At 36.1% G+C, this 20,765-nt stretch overlaps 1 protein-coding gene across 1 annotated transcript in view; it reads left to right on the plus strand.

Annotated features, from left to right (window-relative positions):
* The window catches only part of NEK10 (NIMA related kinase 10), a 74,617-nt gene that overhangs the window by 25,422 nt on the left and 28,430 nt on the right, over positions 1–20,765 (plus strand). Inside the window, 3 exon segments of the mRNA XM_032107757.1 lie at positions 4,431–4,505; positions 15,805–15,935; positions 16,354–16,424. Coding sequence (XP_031963648.1) covers positions 4,431–4,505; positions 15,805–15,935; positions 16,354–16,424 — 277 coding nt within the window.

Consider the following 20,765-nt stretch of genomic DNA (forward strand, 5'->3'; position numbering starts at 1 on the left):
AAATTTCATAAGAAGGGGTCCATAACTAGCATTTTATGCTGGTACAGCACTTAATCATAATTGATTGAGCTACCAATGCTATGAAAATATAAATACTAAATCATGCCAACCTGAAATTTTGTAAAACATTCTAAATTGATAGAAAAGCATTACTGAAACTGTACATCTCTGGTCAGATTGAGTGTCTGATTTATTGTTTCAGACACACACAAAAAAAGGTGGAATTTTAGGCGCAGCCTGGATGAAAGTTGTTTTGTTATAGGGTTTTAGAGATTCATTGAAGCAATATTATCTGTGGCTTTCCTTTTAATCTGCCCAGCTTTTTATATAAGACATTGAAAAGTTACAGTTCTAAATGGAAAATGTGTATCTGCTTTTATTGCAGCTATATTTTACTGCAGCGGTATTTTGTTTCTAGCACAGCGTATTTCTGTCTAGAGCTCTATAGTTGCATCTGTTTGTAGGACAAAACAGAAGACTCTGTAGATCATCACTTTTCCTCAGTGTCATTTAATTGCAGCAAGGTTTAGCCTTGATGGTCAGAGGGCTGTGTGGAATCACTTGGGCACCTTTCAGAGCTGATATCAAGGAGAACTGTGAAGGGCACCATACTCTCTTTTGGGCAGCATGTTCTGTTTAATGTTTACTACACATCATAAAGTAGCAGCTGAAAGGATCTGTATGGGTCTGAACCTAGGATTATATAGCAGCAGTATGCTAGTTTTGAGACAACTCATCTGCCACATAAACTTCTAATCATAGCAGGTAGCCATGGAGTGTCAGAATGGTGAATTGAATGAGACTTGGAAAGTTCAAATAGTTCCTTGGTGCTGGAAGAAAGCTACATGTTAATTTTGTAATTCAGAATATTTGCATGTTGAGTGCATTATTTTAAAGACCTATTGGCTCTGGATTCTCTTCCATGCCCAGAGAAGCAGTGGCCATGAGATAAAGTAGATATAACCAGTGTCTGTTGTGTGTTAGTCACTGTTCAGATTCACTTGAATCAATGCTACTTTTTTAGCAGATTAGATGGCTCATTTAACTAATATTCGTTATCAGAATTGCTACCCTTCACACTGAAGTTCAAGGAAGTCCTTCTAGTACTCTATTTTTGAAGTTATTTTCGTAATAGGCTGAGTGGAATCTCCTATTTGTTTATATTCACCCTGTAAATCAAACATTCTGGAAAACATTGGTGGATTAATAGCATGATTACATCTCTCTTTACAAATCTCAGTTTCAGATGTGGATCAGTGCCTAGGTTCCTAGTGCAGAAGTTACAAGCTTCACAAAACTGGCAGTAGATTGTTTACAAAGCATTAATGATAGCACAGAAAGGAGAATGATAGAATAGCTAAAAGTTTTATTTGGGAATGAGGAGAAGTTAATTCTGTTCCAATTCTATTGATGGGGAAAAGTAGAATAAGTATGTACTATTGTTGATTAAATTGCAAATTATCTTGATTTTAGCATATGTTTTTTATGGAAAATAAATTGAATTTCTAATTTTATACTCCAAATCACTGTAACTCAGTAAGTTGCTAACGAACCTTCTTGATTACAATTGCAAACTTGCTGAAGAGAAGCAAAGGGTTTTTCTCTCATCCTGAACCCTTCTGGGTAGAAGAAGAAACTGTTCAGAGGGTAGATGGTGAAAATCTGATGTGAGCAGGTCTGAAGTTCATATATGGGGTGAATTTGATCCTCTATTAATATTCCTTTTTGCTGTGCTTTTGGTCTTTGTATATTTGATTTTAGGAAAAATTAATGGCATTTTTGAATAGGATTCAAATATAAATTCAGGAAACAAACGTGCAAGTATGATGTCGTTGTTCAGATGTATCTGGATAATTTTTGTCTTGTTTGTACTGCAGAAGACTAATCTACTGTTTAATACTGGTTGAGAATTTTGGGAAATAAAACAGCAAATGAAAATCCAGATCCTCTTAATAAAAAGAGAAAAAACCCTCAACATTGCAGGTATCTAAAATGCTCATTTGAAGAGACTGATAAGATATAGAAACTTTCTGTAATTTGGCTGTCATGAAAGCTGCAGAGACCATTCTGTAGGAGGTTAAGATACTAGTCAAGTCAGCGTACTCCTATTTCATAGTTCTGTCTTTTCTTCATGCCCTCTTCCACAGATTGTTAATCTTTTTTGAAACTACCGTGCTTCATTATCACATATTCTGCAACTCTAAACATAGTGTAAACAAGTGAAAGAAGGGGAGTGTTTCAGAATCTAAAGGATTATGACCACATCATATTGTTTTAATTTTTCTTCTTGTTGGAGGATTGTCTTGTATGGTTGACTATTTTTTAACAAATTAAAAAAAATTATAATAATACTAATTAATAAGGGGTCGTCTTTGGTCATATCTTCATTTAATGATATATGAAGCAGGCCTGTCACAGTTCTTAGAAGTTATTTTATTTGTTTGTTAGTTATTGTAGTAACTTTTGGCATCACATGCCAAATAATCATGGAGTATTAAAAGTTGCAGACCAATTTATTTATTTTTTAAGACAGATGCTTAAATAAATTAAAAGAAGCAATGCCACTACTTTGATGTAGCTCAACAGCTGGCAGTTCTTTTTCATTCAAATCTCTATTATAGGCTTGAAAAAGCTAAGAAAAAATACTTACGCTTAATGTAAAGCTGATTGTCCTGGGCTTTACATTCCTTAGCTCTGGCAGCATCAGTTGTATGTGGGGGCTTCTTGCTGGCATCAAGAAAGTTTAGCTGAATTTGGAAAAAATAATGCCAGTGAAGGCGTTTTATCCCTCCATATCTGAGGACCTGAGCTTAAAAGGAAGAGAATATATTTACTCCATCTGGCTAATTTTTCCCTTGCTTTCTTTTTTTTCCTGCAGATAATCATTAATGTTCTATTAAAATGAAATACTACTTCCAGAACTGAGATGTTCAGCTCTCTTCTTTCCTTTACTAAATCTTTCAAGCAATAGGAACTGAATTTATTGATTGCTGTCATGTCTCAATACTCTTCCTCCATCAAATATTATTTGAAGATCCTTCATCAAATATTATTTGAAGAATTCCAAAGGAAGGAATTTAGAATGATTAACACCAATTAATTCAGGGACGTATCAACATTGCAAAATCCTCTGGTCTTTGGGGATTAATATTTCTTGAAGCGAACTGCTTGAGGACTGCCTTAACTCAAGGGAAAAGGGAGGCTTCTTAGGTGATCCTATTAATTTAGCAGTCTTTTTACTTTTTACTTACATTTTCCAAGCACTGCAGAACTAGTCCTTCTTTGGACATTTTGTTCAAAGAAAAATTATCTGTGGCTTGAGTGTCTAGATGTGGCTTTCTTATCAAAGGCCCTTTCTGAATTCAAGAACTGCTCCTTTTCAGACCCTGAAGGCTTGCATTGAGCAAGAGCCAACAGAAACTAATTTTTCTTACCTGTATTTCTTCAGATCTCCAGCTTCTTTTGAGGACTAGTAACATTTTGAAATAAAATATTTATGAACTATGTCATAGCGAAAACAATTGGAATAGGCATGCTATGGGCTCTGTCCAAGTAGAACAGGAGTTTTAGAATATTTTAAACAGTATTATTTACTACACAGATCTTCCCGCTTCTGAAGCAGTATTACAATACAAAAATTGTTAACAGGGTTTATCAAGTACAATAATGTTTTCTTGCTCTTTTTGCTTGGACTTAATGAAGTGTGATGTATCTTAGCTGTGTTGTTGTGTGGAGCCAGCAGTAGAGTGTTGAACTGGAAAAAACAAACAAACAGTTTGCATGGAACTTTGATTAAAAGTATAATCTCTAAAGACTGTGTGTGACATTTTGTGAAAGACTACCTGGTAATAACACAAAAGGCACTTATTTTAACATAATTACATGATCTTCTAAATCTACAGCTTTTGTCACACGGTAAGGCTAAGATTCACCATTATTTTTAAAAAATTCCATCTTTGAACTATGAAGTTATTAGACCCCCCCACCTGCTCCTTTGACATTTAATTTGTGGAAAGTCCACCCTTCCCAGCTGTCATAATTTCAAGGAAATCAAAATAATTACCATAAATTTAGATTATTAGAGATTAGTATTAGATCACTGCTTATTAAATATGTACCATTGTCATATAGTTTATTGAAATATATTAATAGAAACTTGAAACTGGTTATATAGTTTAGATTGAAACCATTAGAGGTGTGCTTATAGTATTTTTAAAGCTGGTAGGCCTGATTAAAATGTAAGTTGTTGATGACTGTGGAGATAAAAAGATAATGTGGTCCAGTTCCGTGAAATGTAAATGATAAAAAAAAAATCCCTCCCTTCCACCCTCCCCCAACTTTTCATTTGTTGTGACTGAGCACTGATTGTCATGCACAGAAGGTGGCAATTGAGATATAAATCTTTTTGTCTTTTTTTAAAAATATTGTAGCTGACTTTGGGCTTGCAAAGCAAAAGCAAGAAAACTGCAAACTTGCATCAGTAGTTGGAGCCATCCTATACTCATTTTAAATACTCCTGCATATAACATTCAGTCCAGCAACTTCCATCTTCATAGTTACTCTTGGAGCAGATAGGCAAGTTACAATGGAGTCAGGAACAAGGTGCAGGAACAAGCTATTCTGCAATAGTTGGTTGCCTGCCTATTTTGATGTTGCCTGGTCTTACACACGGTGGTTACTGTGGGTTAAGTTGGTGCAAAAATGAACTAACTGCAGTAGTGTAGTAACTTATCTATATATAGAATATCCTTATAGATAAAGAAGTGTGGGTTTAAATTATGAAAAGGTGCATGTAAACAGTATCATTTACCACCACCACATGTGATGGCCTTATACCTGTAAGAATGCTTGGCCTGCAGGCTGTCATAAGTAATTAAACATTCCAAGCTATCAGGGGAGCTACTGATTGCTCCTCTGAATTAAGAGTGAGTCAAGGACTCAGGCATTTGGCAGTTGAACATAATTCATTTTGCCATTTTTGAAATTGTTGCTTGTGAATTCCTAGTGCCAGAATGATAATGATTGGCACTTAATCCCTAGAAATCCCTAAATCCTAAAATGGCTTCAAGAGTGAGACCTTGTAATATGTTAAATATTCAAGTCACTTACCTTGGAAGACTAATGATTATACTTCTTAGTGAGCAAAGGTAAGGGGATTGCAAGGCTGCCTTAATTGGTTCTCCAAATATTCCTGAAGCGTAGCACAATCTCTGAGTGGCACTGGATCTGTGAGTGATGGTTTGGGTATTTAAAGTGTAGTAAGAGTTTGGTGTAACTAGTTACATGCCATCTTTTTCAACTTCTCTGAAATAATAAATTCGTTTTGTTCACTTACAACTGGCCAGAGAAGCTGTTGATGAGAAGTTATTGTGTTCTGTTAAACACCAATTTAAAATAGAGGTGTCAGAGGTGTCAAAACCATGCTGCTGTGGCACTCAGGCTCACTGAGTTGTAATCTTTCTTATCCTATCTACATTTATTTCTTCTTTTTGCCTGTTAGATGCCTGTTTTCTTTTCCTGTATATCTTTTGGGATTTTTATATTTTGTAGGAAATTTCTGTTTGAGAGTAGTGTTCTGTGGTTTTAAGTACTCTTTTTTTAATACAATTTTTGCTTATACTATATTTATTATTGTTCTCATACCCTCTTTATGCATGGAAGTTCACATCAGACCTAGAACTTTGGCAGTTCTTTTTCTACCTCTTTATCCAGGTACTTGGATGCAGGATTGAGGATAAAATGTCCCTTACATGTTGCAGTCTCTCAAGTAAGGGATCCTTTGGGACATTACTTGTCAGTTCTACTCCACAGGCAAAATCATGGAAGCAGTGATCCTTGTTTGTCTGCAGTCGGCAAAGAGAACAGGGATACAGTACAGATGTCCTTGTATTTAGAATGTATGCTTGAGTAATATTTAAAATGACTGGCTAAAATATCAGTCTTTCCAATGTCATAATAATTTAAAAATGCTAAAAAGGCTTTGCAAACAGCAGCATGTGCTGGATGCCACCTTCCAGGTGCTTGGTTAATACTTTGTGTGATGGTGGGCTTTTTGAAACGGAAGCTTGTTCACAAGGAATAAAGTGAACTGGCACAGTATTTTAGCGCAAGTCTTGAAGGAGAAATCAGAGCCTATAGACTTAATCAATGCTTGGATTTTTTGTGTGGGGTTTTTTTTGGTATTATTTAAGTAGATGTTAAAGGCTATTAAGAAATCAAAAAATTAGGACTGTCTACCTACCAATATTAGCTTCTGCACAAAAAAAAACAAACTGAAAAGAGAAAGAGAGGAGACAGCATTGTCGTCTTAGAATGGCAGAAATTGCTTTCTTCTGAATTGACAGGTAATAGTTCGGGGTAGTTTGAGATGCAACCCACCCTTCTTGGAGCAGACAATATAGTAAAGAAACAAAACAGTAAATGTCAAAAGGAGTGTTGGACGCTTATTGTTTAAATTTGACTAAGCAGGGTTATGCAGAATGGTTCAGATAAAAACGCATCACTGTATGTATGTATGTATGGTTGTATTTGGGCTTGACTGAATCAATTTGCATGGACTGGGGAGAGAATTGGAAGGGTGAAAGCTAAAAAACTCATGGATTGAGATAAAGATAGTTTAATAGGGAAAGCAAAAGCCATGCATGCAAGCAAAGCAAAGCAATGAATAAATTCACTGCTTCCCATGGGCAAGAAGGTGTTCAACCATTCCCAGGAGTACAGGGCCCCATCACATGTAACTTTTACTTGGGCAGACAGACCTCATCATTCCAAACATCCCCCCTTTCCTCCTTCTGTATAAACTAAGCATGATGTCATGTACTCTGGAATACGCCTTAGGTGGGTTTGGGTCACCTGTCCCAGCTGTGTCTCTTTCCAACCTCCCATGCACTCCCCATTTCCTCACCAGTGTGGCCATATGAGAAGTAGAAGAGTCCTTGGCTCTCTGTAAGCCTTGCTCAGCAATAACAAACACACATCTATATTTGCCATCATTGTGTTCAGCACAAATCCAAAACACAGCCCCTGAAGAAAGTTAAATCTACACCAGCCCAAACCAGCACAATGTATAACTTTTAAAAAAGTGTATAGAAATGCTTCACTTGGGGGTAAATGCACATCAGAGCCCACAAAACTCTAATATTTGTGGTCTACTTGTAGTAGATACCTAATGTTGATACCTGGGCCCTTGCATTATGTTGAGAGTTCTCCCAATTTTTATAGGCAAAGTAACTCAATAGTACTGTACCCTGTAAGCACTCCCAAATTGCTTTGTTTCTGAAATGAAACATTCTGGCTAGAAAATCCTAGAGATCCAAAATGCATCTTTGAGCGGTAGTACTGTATATATATGTATACACATATATATATGTGTGTGTGTACATACATACTGAGACATGCAAAGACATGCACACCCACACATATGTAAAAATCAATGAGAATGTTCATACATTGAGAATTTAGTTCAGTTTAGATAGCGTAAGACAGATTCTGTCATGTTTGGATTTTGGTTTGGTTTTGTGGGGGTTTTTTTGTTTGTTTTTTTTTGTTTGTTTGTTTGGGGTTTTTTTGTGGGTTTTTTTATTTGTTTGCTTGTTTTGTCTTGTTTTTTTTTTTTTGTTTAATTTGTTGTTCCACATTGCCAAGTTAAGCATAGATTGGATTAGCAACACTGTTTCTGGCATAACCACATATGCAGGAAATTGCCATCTTGATTTCTCCCGTGCTTTCAAGTACATATGACGTTTTACATTATGAGAATTCTTTTTTTGTTCTACCTGCCGATGATACTTAAGCCAATGTGTCCTAGCAAGTGGTATTCTAGCAAGTACGCAATTTCCATACCTGGGAATTCTTGGAGGATGTTGTTTCCCGTGTTTTCAAACATGGGAACATTTAGATATGGATGTCCCTTGGAAAGCATAGTCAGTGAACATCCATGAAATATATCCTTCAGTTTTCAATATAGTTTTTAAGAAGATACTTGTGCAATGAACTTCAGTGCTCTATGAAATTCAGAAAGGGCTGAGATTTAGCATTTGTTTTCTCTAGCACTAAAGGTTCGTATGTGTGAAAGCAGTGGAAGTATAAAGTTGCTACAAAAACCAGGTCTGTCTGCCTGAGATGTTCACTCTTGCAGAAAAAGTATAGAGTTCAAAGATGGGAGAACATGTAGTAGTTGACTATAACTTGCTGATCTTCTGAGTATGAAAACAAGTCCTCACAATAATATTCTTCTGCTCCTTTCAGCAGCTTTTTATGCTCAGAAAGAGGAACTGGTAAGAGATATGCTGAAGTTTTTAATGTATTTTCTTGTAGAGTTGCATTTTGATTGACTTAGTTTTTTTCAGGAAAGGTAGAAGAGCGTTTCAGTTGAGCATTGTGAGCTAAGGGTAAAACTGAAAGTTGTGTTTCAGTGAAAGCTGATTTTATATTTCTAGAGCTGACTTCTTGGCTTATTTGGTGTCTCTCTTCCACAGAAAAAGCCTCCCAAACTTCTGCCAGTACCAGTTGTTTTTGAGGCTGTGATATAAACTGTGTCAATGAAATGATTCAAGACAAAAAATTCCAGTTGTGACAAAAACCACCCAACCAAAGCCAGCCATACTCAAGGGCAAACACGAGCATTTGTGTAAATATAATGATGAGCTAGATTAGAGAACTGAGCTGGCTTAAAAATATTTTAGGTCTTTGCTCTGATGTGTAATGCATCTGTAGAAGTACTTGTGCTGGCACAGGAGAGCAGACCCTGGTGGAAAAGAGTGACTGGGAACAGCAGAAGTAAGACACCGTCTTGACTTTCAATCTCTTTTGAATACATAGCCTAAACAACTTATCTCATGTGAGGCTGTTGTGGTCTTCACAGTTTCATATGTGCTCCAAGTTTTTGATGGGGGAAAAAAGTAGTTACAAGTGCTTCTTTGCACTTAGGAATTGGGAAGAGGACCTTGTGCTCTGAACATGCTTTTGCATTGGGTATTTAATGATTTAGGTATGAAGAAGGTATTGGTTTCTTTGTTTTGTTTAACAAAGCAATAGCAATAAAGAACAATAGAATAAACCTTTTAAAAATGTAATTTGATTTATATTCATATGTGACAAGGGTGAATTAGAAGTGAGTTGGTAGCAGTTTTTCATGTGTTCTAGAACAATGTCTTATTACAATGCTAGAGGCCATAAGTTATTTTTTAAAGTTGATATGTTAGGCATCACTAAGCAATAGTGTAAAAAGTTGGCACGCATAAAAGCTTGAAGGTTTGTAAATTCAAAGAAATACAAATCCATTGCTGAATGTTAACTGGATGTCCATATCTTTATTTTCAAAAGTGTAAAATGAAAAACCCAAGAAGGTAAATTATAAAACATCTCGACTATTTCAAACAGAGAGGTATTGGATCATGTTGAAAGAAAGCAATAAGTTAGTGAGGTCTCTAAATGCTTGATCAACAGCAGCGTAGCTGAAATTTACGCTGGTTTATTACTGTGGTCTTGTTTTTATACATTTCTCAGTGCTCATTAACATTTGAGATTGAGACAGACTACACAAATTTACTACTATATGCAGTGAAAAGTGTCCTTCCACATCAAACCAGGGGGTTTTTTTAGAAGATACTAGTAAAAACATAAGGCAGGCATTTTACAGTCTGATGTATCCTACAGTTATTAGTGGCCTGTCACTGACTGCGTTGGTTTTGCCTATCCGTAGACTAAATTATATGAATATAGAAGAGCATTCTTGGCAGAGACAGGCAATGCTTGGACTAGAAAATGAAACTGTTGAAATTACACTGATGAGAGAGCAATTAGACACATGAAAGTGGCCTCTCTTAGCTGACTTCACCCATTTTAAAATTACATTCCCCACCTGGTGGCATGAGGATTTATCACACTGTAAAATTGCCATCTGAAGGTAGTAAATTTCTTCCCTACCCTTGGACATTTTAAAACTTGGTGGAACTGATAAATAAGTGATGAATTTTTCTCTAAGTGCCAGTGGAAGTTGAGGATGTCTGAAAAGATGTCTTTTTTGAATAAGAAATGTATATTTTTTTCCCCAAAAAATATTTAACATAATTTGTAAGGAGAAAAATGGTAGCAAGTTAGACGACAACATAATAAATTATTATAGACTTACATGGCCATACTTTTTCAAAATAGAAAACTGTGAAGGTAAAATTTTAACTAGTGATTGAAAATCCTGTTCCTGCTTCATCACTCAAGGGATAGACAGAATATCCCCAAAAGGCTTGTGTTGAATTCTTTATGTGGGTGAGAAATGCAAATAGCTTTCAGCAATATTCACAGGACCTCTTTATTCAAACTGTCAGTTTTGTGGCTCCCGTTTCTTCTTCCATTGGTTTTAGTGATAATTATGAAGCTACGATAATGAATGTATATCTGTAGCTTGCAGCAAACTATCCAGAGAAGAATTCTGATGTGCAGCAACTGCTTTTCTATTTTTTATTTTAGGACGATACTGGTGCTTCTTTGTTTTGTTTTGGTTTGTTTTTTTTTTTCCTTGTATTATTTCCCCCTCTTTCTGTGACTTGGAGAATTGATTATAGAGTAAAAGTAGGGTTTTTTTCACACTGGTCTTAAAACACACAAATTATCCTGCAGTAGTTTAGTAAAATGAAGATGGGTTCGTAGAAACCTAGAAATGGTGTCCAAATACAAGCATTTTCTCATTCTTTGCACTGAAATTCATTGTCTTGACACTTTTCTGAGAAAATAGAGATGAACTGAAATAGAAGAGATTCTAGCTTGAGTTATGTAGATTTTTTTTCATCATTGTAACAGTCAAATATGGAAGTGAGAGGTTGTGTAGTCTTTACCTCTGAAGATTTTTCAAGACACTACTGCGTAAATCCCTGTTTATCTGGGCCAGGGAACAGCAGTCTCATTTTTATAGTGAATTATGGCAGTCATAGGTACAAAGATTGAGATAATCCCATTCTCTGCTTTGCTTTGACAAGTCCTGCCAGCAAGTAGTAAGGCTATCCATTGCAAGCGAGTATTATTTTATAGGTATTTTAACAAATATATCTATATACCTGAAGTTAATAGAAACTGCAGAGACTCTTTTAGCATTTGGGACCAAAGGAAACAAAAAAATCCCGTTGATCAATGTATGGCAAGCTTGTCTACTATCTCTCCTACTGTTCTGTCTCCAGCAGTGGGAAAAAAATCAATATCCATAGGTAAGGACAAATGGGATAAGCATGTTGGATACTTTGCTAGTTTCCAGCTATTTTCAGGTTGCATTGCTTCTTGAAATCAGTATGGTTTCTAGGCATGAGTGTTTGTATAGCTGATACCTACTGCTGGAATCTCCATCAAACTTTAAATAATTAATTGAAGGTATGTTAAAGACTAAAAGCAGTAACTGTCATTGTTAAAATCTTTGTCAGTGGTCGATGCTTCTTTATTTAGCCTTTCATTATAACTGTCACTTTTTCTGGGAGTCAGTCTCGAAGAATCACTGCTGTTTTCATTAATTCCTAACTGTCTAGTTGAAACCAAGTCTTATTTGAAAATGCTCCTCCTACTGAAGGACGCCATATACTGCATGTTCTTACACCTGTTGGAAGCAGCAGTGAACACTGTACCAAGATAACTCATTAGTGGCTTACTGAAGTTCTGTGTAGCTTGGGAAATCTTCACTGGTTGTGTCCCATGTAAAGTCGGCCTGATAGTATTGACAACATTCTTTAGAAGCTTCAGAGGCTCTAGAAAATGAATGCTGTTTCGAAAATGTCATTCCTTCATCTCCTCTTTTTCTCCCCCTCCAAATTTAGGACTTCTTTCTTAATTTTGGAACTTCCATCCACTAATAACTAATGTGAACATGAGCTAATCTAGTGAGGATAATCATCTTTTATACAGCTATGTGGTAGTGCAAATGTAGCAGACTCAGATAAACAGGCTGTTTGAATCTCTGTTAAAAGTATTCTTAAAGAAAAACAGTGACAAAATCACATCAGTAAGCAAAATTATAAATGAAAGCTTGATTGCAAAGATATCTCCAAAGCCATGTAGAGGGGATTTGGTTAAATGTGTTTGATGTTTTACAAGTAGCACTATACTGACAAGATTTGGTTATTGTTTTTTAAAAAAAATCCTAATTATAAATGTGAGGTAGTATGGGAAACTGTCTTCTGTATTTAAAATAGCTACTTAATTTTGTAAAAAGGAGTTCAGAAGGAAAAACAACTATTTGGATTAAGCAATGGCTCATTTTAAGGCTGTGGGCATGGAAGATTCTGTTAAGAATAAAAGCAGTGCTAATATGTTGAGCAAGAGTGACCTTTCTAAGAAACAATTATAAAATTGTCTGTTAAAGGATGCTGAGAATTTGGACAGTTATTCTGTGGATATAATTCTTTCATTTTAAATAATTTAGTCTTGCATTTGCTATGGACATTTGTTTAGTGGAGGATTCTCTTACAGTTAACATAATGCTGCTGGAGTAAGCTTTTTCATCTTGAATGTATAAGTTGGAAATGACCAGTGATTTGCAAACTTAGATGAAAACGATAGTTATTATCTTGAATATGTTAGCTGCAAGAATTAAATGACTGTATAAGTATCTGCTGCCACTTCTAGCAGCTGTGGCTAATAGTATCAATACTGCTGCTTAGTGGCGCTAAGCTCGGCCCTTGGAGCAATGGAAATGAAAATCTTTATCAGCTCTTAGGATCTACCCCTTTCTGTCTTGAATGCGTTTTCTGATCTGTTTGCTAAAAATTTAATTAGTACCACTGTCTGGTTTCAGCCAATTGAGCTATCTTAAGGTAAAAGTTAAAGGACGAGTACTGCCTTGAAAATTAAAAAAAAAGTCATACTAATGCTACACCCTTAAATTTTCAGTGTTTGTGAGTAAGACTGGTTGCGCTCATTCTTTCTGGTCTTGACCAGACAGTGACAGTTTATACACACTTGTCATCTGAATTAGGCAAACCATATGTACTCCCACCACCCTCCTGTTTGTGGGTGGCAGTGTACAGGAGCAAGAACTGGGTACTTTCTCTGCTTGGCATCCCTCACCAGTGTGGATCCAAAACATGCAACTTGACTGCAGAACTGTTTTGCTAGTCAACAAGTACTGTACCCCACCCACATTTCTAACTAGCAGATGGTGAGGCAAGCCTGTAGAACACGGTGAGGGATTTTACTACAAGGCTTAAAAGTAAATAAATAATATTTGAAAATCCTATTTAAAAATCTAAATTACAGAACTAATTAGCCACAAAAGCATAGCATCATGGAAGTAGGGGATTTTATATTCTCTGTAAAACTTTCATGGTCACATTAAATAAAATTACTTCAGTAATTTAAAGTATTTCTTAAGCATGAGACAGTATTTTTTTAAGGTATTGGTCATCCTAATGTGCTCAGTGTCAGAGATTTCTGACCAAGACATTTGTTCTGGAAGAAAAGATCAACTTCTGCTACAAGTCATTTTGATTTAGAAAAAAGGGATTAGACGCGCATTTAGAACAAGAACTCTTTCAGCATGAATAAACAGAACAAATTACTTCATTAACTTTCAGCTACTGTGCATTTGTGTGAAACTATGCTAAAACTATAACCCTGTCAGCACAGTATTCTTTCTTTGATTTCCAAATCACAGTATGATTTTTCCAAGTCACCAGCTCATGGGCTGCTGTTTGCTCTGGACATCAAGCAAGGTTTTTCTCTGCTGTTCAGGAATCAAGATGCTGTAGTCCAGGTCATGCTTGCCTCTGTTTCTCTCTCAGTTGTATTCATCTTATTCTTTCTGTGGCTGATCTGTAGCTTTTTGCATAGTTACATAAATTTGGCTTGAATAATCTCTGGTATTTTAATATAATTTATTAATTTAAAAATAATATTTTTAAACTTGATCTCTCTATGCATTGAAATTATCACTAGAACGAAAGACCAAAATTCAAGTCAGATTTATTTTTCTAAATAGGAGCATGCTTAGAACTTTGCTAAGATAGGGGCTTTGCCTTATTGAGCTCACCATCTATATGGTAAGTTCCAATACTAATGTTTGCTCTAACTGGCACTTTTATGTTGCTGTTATCCTCGGAGAACATAGGTCCAGGTTAAAAGATATGGCCAAAGCAGAGTTAAGACCTCATTTAATGAATTTCTCCTCTTTTATAGTGTAGTTTACAATAAAGAAATTACATTATTGGCTTATTCACTCACCACCTCTCAAGGTGATAGGCTGAGCAGTAAGACACGCATTTCCAAATATTATTGTCACAAGACTGAAAACAATTCTAGTGTTCTGACAACAATAGCAGGTGTCGAAATAGTTTACATTCTTACAAACTGTTATCCATCCAGTTCTCATGAGAATGAAAGCTCTCACAGAGAAGCTGTGAGAAGCTGGATTTCTCTGTTTCTCAGCTAAAGCATGAGAAAGCAAAAACTTCGCAAACTACGGAGCTGGAAAATTTCTCTGCTCCTGCCTTTTAGCATCCACACTTTTAATACACAAAAAGGAAATTTACACAAAGACATCTAGAATTAGTGTCACAGTGTGATTACAGAAATGCTGTTATGTTCTAACAGTATTTAATACCCACTCTGTGGTTATGTATCATCAACAGCAAGATTCAAAGAAAATTGCTTGTTGGGTTTGACCTAAGAATCTGTATCTTGTTTGATCAATTTTGTCAGAAGATTGTGACCTGTCAGTCTCTCTCACTTCCCTGCGCTGTGACCTCTGTTCTGACTTTCTATTCTGTTAAGTTCACCTAATTTATCATTTGTCTGGGGACCTCATCCCATATATTTAAAAAATCTGCGTTTTGTACATAGCAGCAGGATATCCTCTAGCATCATTAATTGAATTTACACAGTACGTCTGAGCACCAAAATAAGGCATTTTACCAAAGATATCTGTACAATAATTACGAAGATATAGTGGTTCCAAATTCTAAGGTGAAAGAAAAAGGTAAACAAGTCAGTTTTCAAGTTGATTTTACAGATGAAAGAAGTCAAGTATTTTTTTATATCTCTGAATGAAATAAACCAAACACGTTCTGTGATATGATCCTTACTTACTGCTAAGACTTGAACTCCAACATCAGAATACACCTACTAATCTAAATTGTAATCATCCAGGTTCATGAAAAGCACTGGGGAAATTGAACAAAGGAAGTAAATTCTGTTTTATACTCCGTCAAAGCTGAAGTTACTGCCTTCTTCTGTTTTCTTTAGGTGTATCTTTACAATGATTTTTTGTATTGTCATTTGGCTGCCTGCTGAGTGTCCATGTTGCATCCCTGCAAGGAACGCATTACAGGAGTTTAAAGAGGATGAAAACGATTCAATGAGTCATGGTTTTTTCCTTACATTAATAGCAAAACTATATCCATTAGCATTCTAAATCCAGGAGTTGTATTCAAATCTTTCTGCTACCTGAATTATAAGATGATGTGCCATATTAATCTGTTCTCTAGTCTGTTTTATTGAAATGCCATCATTGTAAACTAGTTCTAAATGCTATAGTTCATTTGTGTCCATTAAGTCCAAAGACAATGTGAGTGGAAAGGACAAGTGAACAAAATATAAACCCCTAGCATTGTGAGAAGAAGTTCAGTAGAAGTTGAAAGTCTATTAATTGTACTTCCCCTTAAAGAATTTGGCTGGTAAAGGAAACAAATGCAACCTTTTGAATGTAATTGTGTGTGCTCTGAAATTATGTTGTAGTGAATAACTAAATATTGGGTGGGGGTTTTTTTAGAAAATAAGCCTACTTCTAGGTGAATTAATAAAACACTTGTGGCTTGCATTGCTTTCTACGTAGTCCTGAAGTTGTAAAGTGTGAGCCTTATGGAGAGAAGGCTGATGTCTGGGCTGCAGGATGCATCCTTTATCAGATGGCCACTCTGAACCCAGCATTTTGCAGCACCAATATGCTCTCCTTGGCAACTAAGGTATTCACATTTGCCAGATCAACCTCCCAATTATTTCTGCATGTGTTATCATGAATGAGAATTCATGTTTAAGTTATTGACATGTAAACTGCTCTCAGCTCTAATGTGTGTGTCTTGTGAATGAGCACAAGTGTTTATTATTGTGTGAATTGCTGTCTTACCATTGTAATTGCAAAAATTGCTTGTAAATGTTCAATATTGTAGCACTTTAATCTACAGTAAATATGTACACTAATGTGGATACCTGACTGGAAGAGACATTCTGCATTAGAAGATGTGTTCTAAGTTGTTCTGCAAGTTAGAGCTGATGATGTAATGCTCATCAGGTTGTTTCTAGGGGCAATAGTTATCATATTGGATCTTCGAATAAATAATGGAGTCTTTTTCTTCAACAAATTGTAGACTTTTTATTTTTCAGATAGTAGGGGATGTGTATGAACCTGTGCCAGAAGGATTGTACTCTGAAAAAGTTTCATTTGCCATTAAGAGGTAATTACTCATTTTATTTCGACATCCTGCTGAAAAGATGTTTTTGTTTTGTGTGCTCCCAGCAGAGATAATGCGACAGTTTGCAGACTTTAGCAACTGCCAGTATTCGTCTGTGAATAGGAAATATCTTTGGATTTGAAGAAAAACAGAGCTATCTCCTTACACCAATAGTAACATATACAATATAGCTGCAGATGTGCAACTGGAAAGCTCATACCAGTATAGTCAGGGCATTCATTTACCCACTATATACTTTATATTCTGTGCTGAAATTTATATTTAACAATATTAGTACAGTACTTAATTCCTTACACATCATTTCTCCCCCCCCCCATAAAAATCCAGCATTTTGAGTAATTTTCAAATGCAGATTGTGGTCAAGGAAATAACCCTGTTACAATATGTTACTTACAGATCACTGTATGATCATGTTCATACTTTTTCTGTTTATTTGACAGATGGAAATATGTTTTTCACCATTTTATAATTCTGTTAGCACAGCAGCAGATATAACAAAGTAATGGAGGAAAAGATGAGCTTGTACTTGCTACACTCACTCATCACATATTTCTTAACTATGTTTATATCTTCCTGGAGATAAGGTAATGTGTAAGGCAAAGTATAGAGTGAATTAGAGATTTAGTTATCTCCCTTGATTTTTCCATTTTAGAAAAAAAACCCCCACCTAGCACAAAAATGCTTATATTTTCTACTCAGATATTCAATTCTGTCTCTGAAAAGCACATTACTTTACAAAGACTAAGGTTTTTATAGTATGTTTTATTGTACAGAAGGGTTTCTGTTATTTAAAGACCTTGTGGATGAAGGACAGTAATGGGGAGTACAGGAGCTAATAGAACTAACGTTTATGATTAAGTGGTTCTGAAATGAATTTTAATGGAAATATTAAAATCTTTACACAAGAATTTTTCTACGTATTTTATTAATGGTGGGAAGCATGACATGGTTTTTTTTGTTATTGTTAATTGGGGGGGTACTGTTTTTAATATTATCTCTTACTATGGGTTAAATCTTAAACGATGTACCAGCTGGTCTTTGTACTACTGATGACATCTCTTTGAGCCAGGAGGTTCAGCCAGTTATCTTCCTACCTTATAGTCCTTTGGATACTGTAGGATAGTGTGTCAATGTTATGTTTAGGTTTTTGCTTATGCTTTGTGAGATATTTAGAAAGAATAAAAAACATTAAAGAAAAACAGTAATAATGAGATTTTAATTATAATACAGATGAGAAAACATTAACAGAAAAGATGTAGTTATTTTCAAGTGACTGGAACACAACACATTTCAAAGATGAATGTCGTAAATAAAAACATATTTTCTTGATAACGGTTTGAAGAAATATTGAAAGTTTCATGTTGCAACTGTAAATTTTCATTTAGTGTTATCATTACTATTCATTAGTATTGTTATTAAAATACAGTTTTATTGCTTTAAGCTACTAAAAAATGTTCTGGAATCATAGCCATCAAATTCCTTCAGAGCTGAACATCAGTCTACTTGGTGTTTAGTCATAAATCATTTCTAGATGCACGGGAAATGGATATAGGACTTACTATAAATTGCTTCTAGCTCCCTTTATTCTTGGAAATTATGCCCAATTTCAGTGAATTAAAATAAAAAAATTAAAAGAACCCCAACTCACAGTATTTTTTAAGGGTGTAAACTTGCACCTCTTTAAAAGAAATACAAAATTTAATGCAAAAAAGATTTTAAAAGCTATGAAATTAGTGAAATTAATCAACATATTTAAGCAAATTTAAACAAAAATATTAAAATCAATAAATCAAAGTATTGTAAAACATTTAAAAAAGTGCTTCTTTGCACGGCAGTTGTGTTTTACTAAGAAAGAACTGCTTTAGAAATAATAAGTCATTCTATGGCATTTTCTTTGAAGAAGAGTGTTGTGTTATATGTTTATGTTAGCAGGCCAATAGTACTGTGCAAGGAAATCATAGTAAATTATCAGGTTCATTGGAGTTAACAGATTTAAGACACTTTTTAGTACATGCAGCACTGTCCCTAGCAGCTTTCCTGTCCTACACTGCATACAAAATATTCTGGGGATTTAAAAATAGACCTAATAATATATTATTACTGTTACTAAACAGCTACCTAGGGTGCCTGAAACAACAATCACAGACTTGTTAAAGTATTTTAGATTGGAAGGGACCCCTGGAAGTATCTAGTCCATCCTGCTTCATGCAGATAGAATTACATCTGGTTGCTCACTGCTCAGGGTTTTGTCTAAGTCAGTTTTGAATATCAAAGGATGGAGATCCCACAACTTCTCTGGGCCCTCTGTAGTGCTTGTCTGCCTTTGTGATTGAAAGTAATAGTAATAATAATAACAATTGTTGTATCTATCCAGACTTCCCTGTGGTTTAGCTTATGTCTCTTGCCTCTTGCTCTAACACTGTGCACCTCTGAGAAGGATCTGGCCATGCCTTCCTGTTATGCAGGTAGCAATCAGGTCTCTGAATAGGTGGTCCAGGTCCCTCTGACAACAGCCCTGCCCCATGTATCCCTGAAATTCATTTTTCAGAAACCTTTGGAGAATGCACTCTCTCCCGTCATCTAGGTCGTTAATAAAGACATTAAATAGTACTGACCCAATATCAGTCCTTGGAGGATGCTACTTCCAGCCATCAGCTGGTCTTTGTACTACTGATGATATCTCTTTGAGCCAGGAGGTTCAGCCAGTTATCTTCCTACCTTATAGTCCTTTGGATACTGTAGGATAGTGTGTCAAACAAAAGCCTTGCTAAAATAAAGCTACCCATAGGGTATACTGCTCTCTCCTTGTCCTCAGACAGCAGTCTCATTGTAGACACCAGTCAGCCTAGTCAGGTAAAAGAGCTGTTTGGTTAATCCATCCTCACTGTTCCCAGTCACCTTCTTGTCATTTTTGTGCTTGAAAATTACTTTCAGAGGAGATAGCTCTATTATTTTCCCAGAGACTGAGGTGAAGCTGACTGGCTATCAGCTCCCTGAATCCTCCCCCTTGCTTTTCTTGGATATTTGTGTTATATTCAACTTTTATCAATTTACAGAAACCTTCTTTTGATCCTTTTAGATATGACAGATAGTGGTATTGACCAATTGAATCCCTCAGACCCTTCTCATTTGGTCCCATGGGCTTGTGTACATCCAATTGGCTTAAATGCTTTTTCACTCTATTTTCTGCTATATGGAAGTTTTTCATGCTCATAGATTCTACAGGTAGGCTCAGAGATCTGAAACACTTATGGCCAAAGTTTCTCAATGGAAATGAAGGCAAAAGAGGGACCAAGTATCCCAAACGTTTCCACCTTGTTTGTCACTAGGTTGCTTAGTGGGTCCACATTTTCCATAGTCTTTTTTTGTTGGTCTTTCTTCTGCCTTCCACATCCATTGCTAGTTTCAACTTTTTCAGCTTCTGCTGAGGTTTGGCTTTCCTAACTCTACCCTTTGGGCAATGTCTGTATTCTTTCTGTGTAGCCTGCCTCTGTTTCCTACATGTAGGATTGGGCTGTTCTAGTGCTTTGAGATGTCCCTGAAGATTAGCTTGCTTTCCCAAGCTTTCCCTTTACCTTCCACAGCAGTCTTCTGTGAGATTCTACTGGGAAGATCCCTGTACATGCTGAGTTCTGCTCTCCTGAGGTGCTGTTTTGTAACCATACAATATCGCTTTCTCACTTCTCTCAGGATTTCGAACTCCACAGTCTGATGGTTGCTGTAAGATCAAGAGGCTGCCGTTGATCTTCACATCCCTGCCTCTTTCTTCCTTGTCTGAGAGCAACAGGTCTGGCAGAATACCTTTCAGCTCCATCAAGAAATTGTCATTGGCAGATTCCAGAAATCTCCTGATTGCTGCACTCAGCCATATTACCCCATCAACAGATATCAGGGTGATTAATAGACCCCAATAAGTGTCTGGAATCATGAAGCTTCCTTCATCTGTCCAACAAAGGCTTCATTGACTTTCTCTCTGGTTTTGTATGGTTTATAGCAGTCATCTATCACAATGTCACCCATGTTGGTCTGCTCCTCTGATCCTCACTGACAAGCTTTTGACTACACGTCAGGAGTCGGACTGCAGCCTGACTTTAGCCTTTCCTCCTCAGTGATAAATACCTAATTAGGTATGTCCCCTGTCCTTCACATTTGACCCCAGTGCACTGTGGTCACTTTCTCAGTGTGTTCAGAGTTGGCCCTAATAATGTTATTTGTGCCCACACAAATGAGCAACAAGAATTAATAGCCCAAGGGTTAGGATGAGTCTTGGTAGTATCTCCACAATGTCCTGAATCCAAGCAACAGACATCACATTCATCAAAT

This window comes from Corvus moneduloides, chromosome 1, assembly GCF_009650955.1.
Source record: "Corvus moneduloides isolate bCorMon1 chromosome 1, bCorMon1.pri, whole genome shotgun sequence".
Lineage (NCBI taxonomy): Eukaryota > Metazoa > Chordata > Aves > Passeriformes > Corvidae > Corvus > Corvus moneduloides.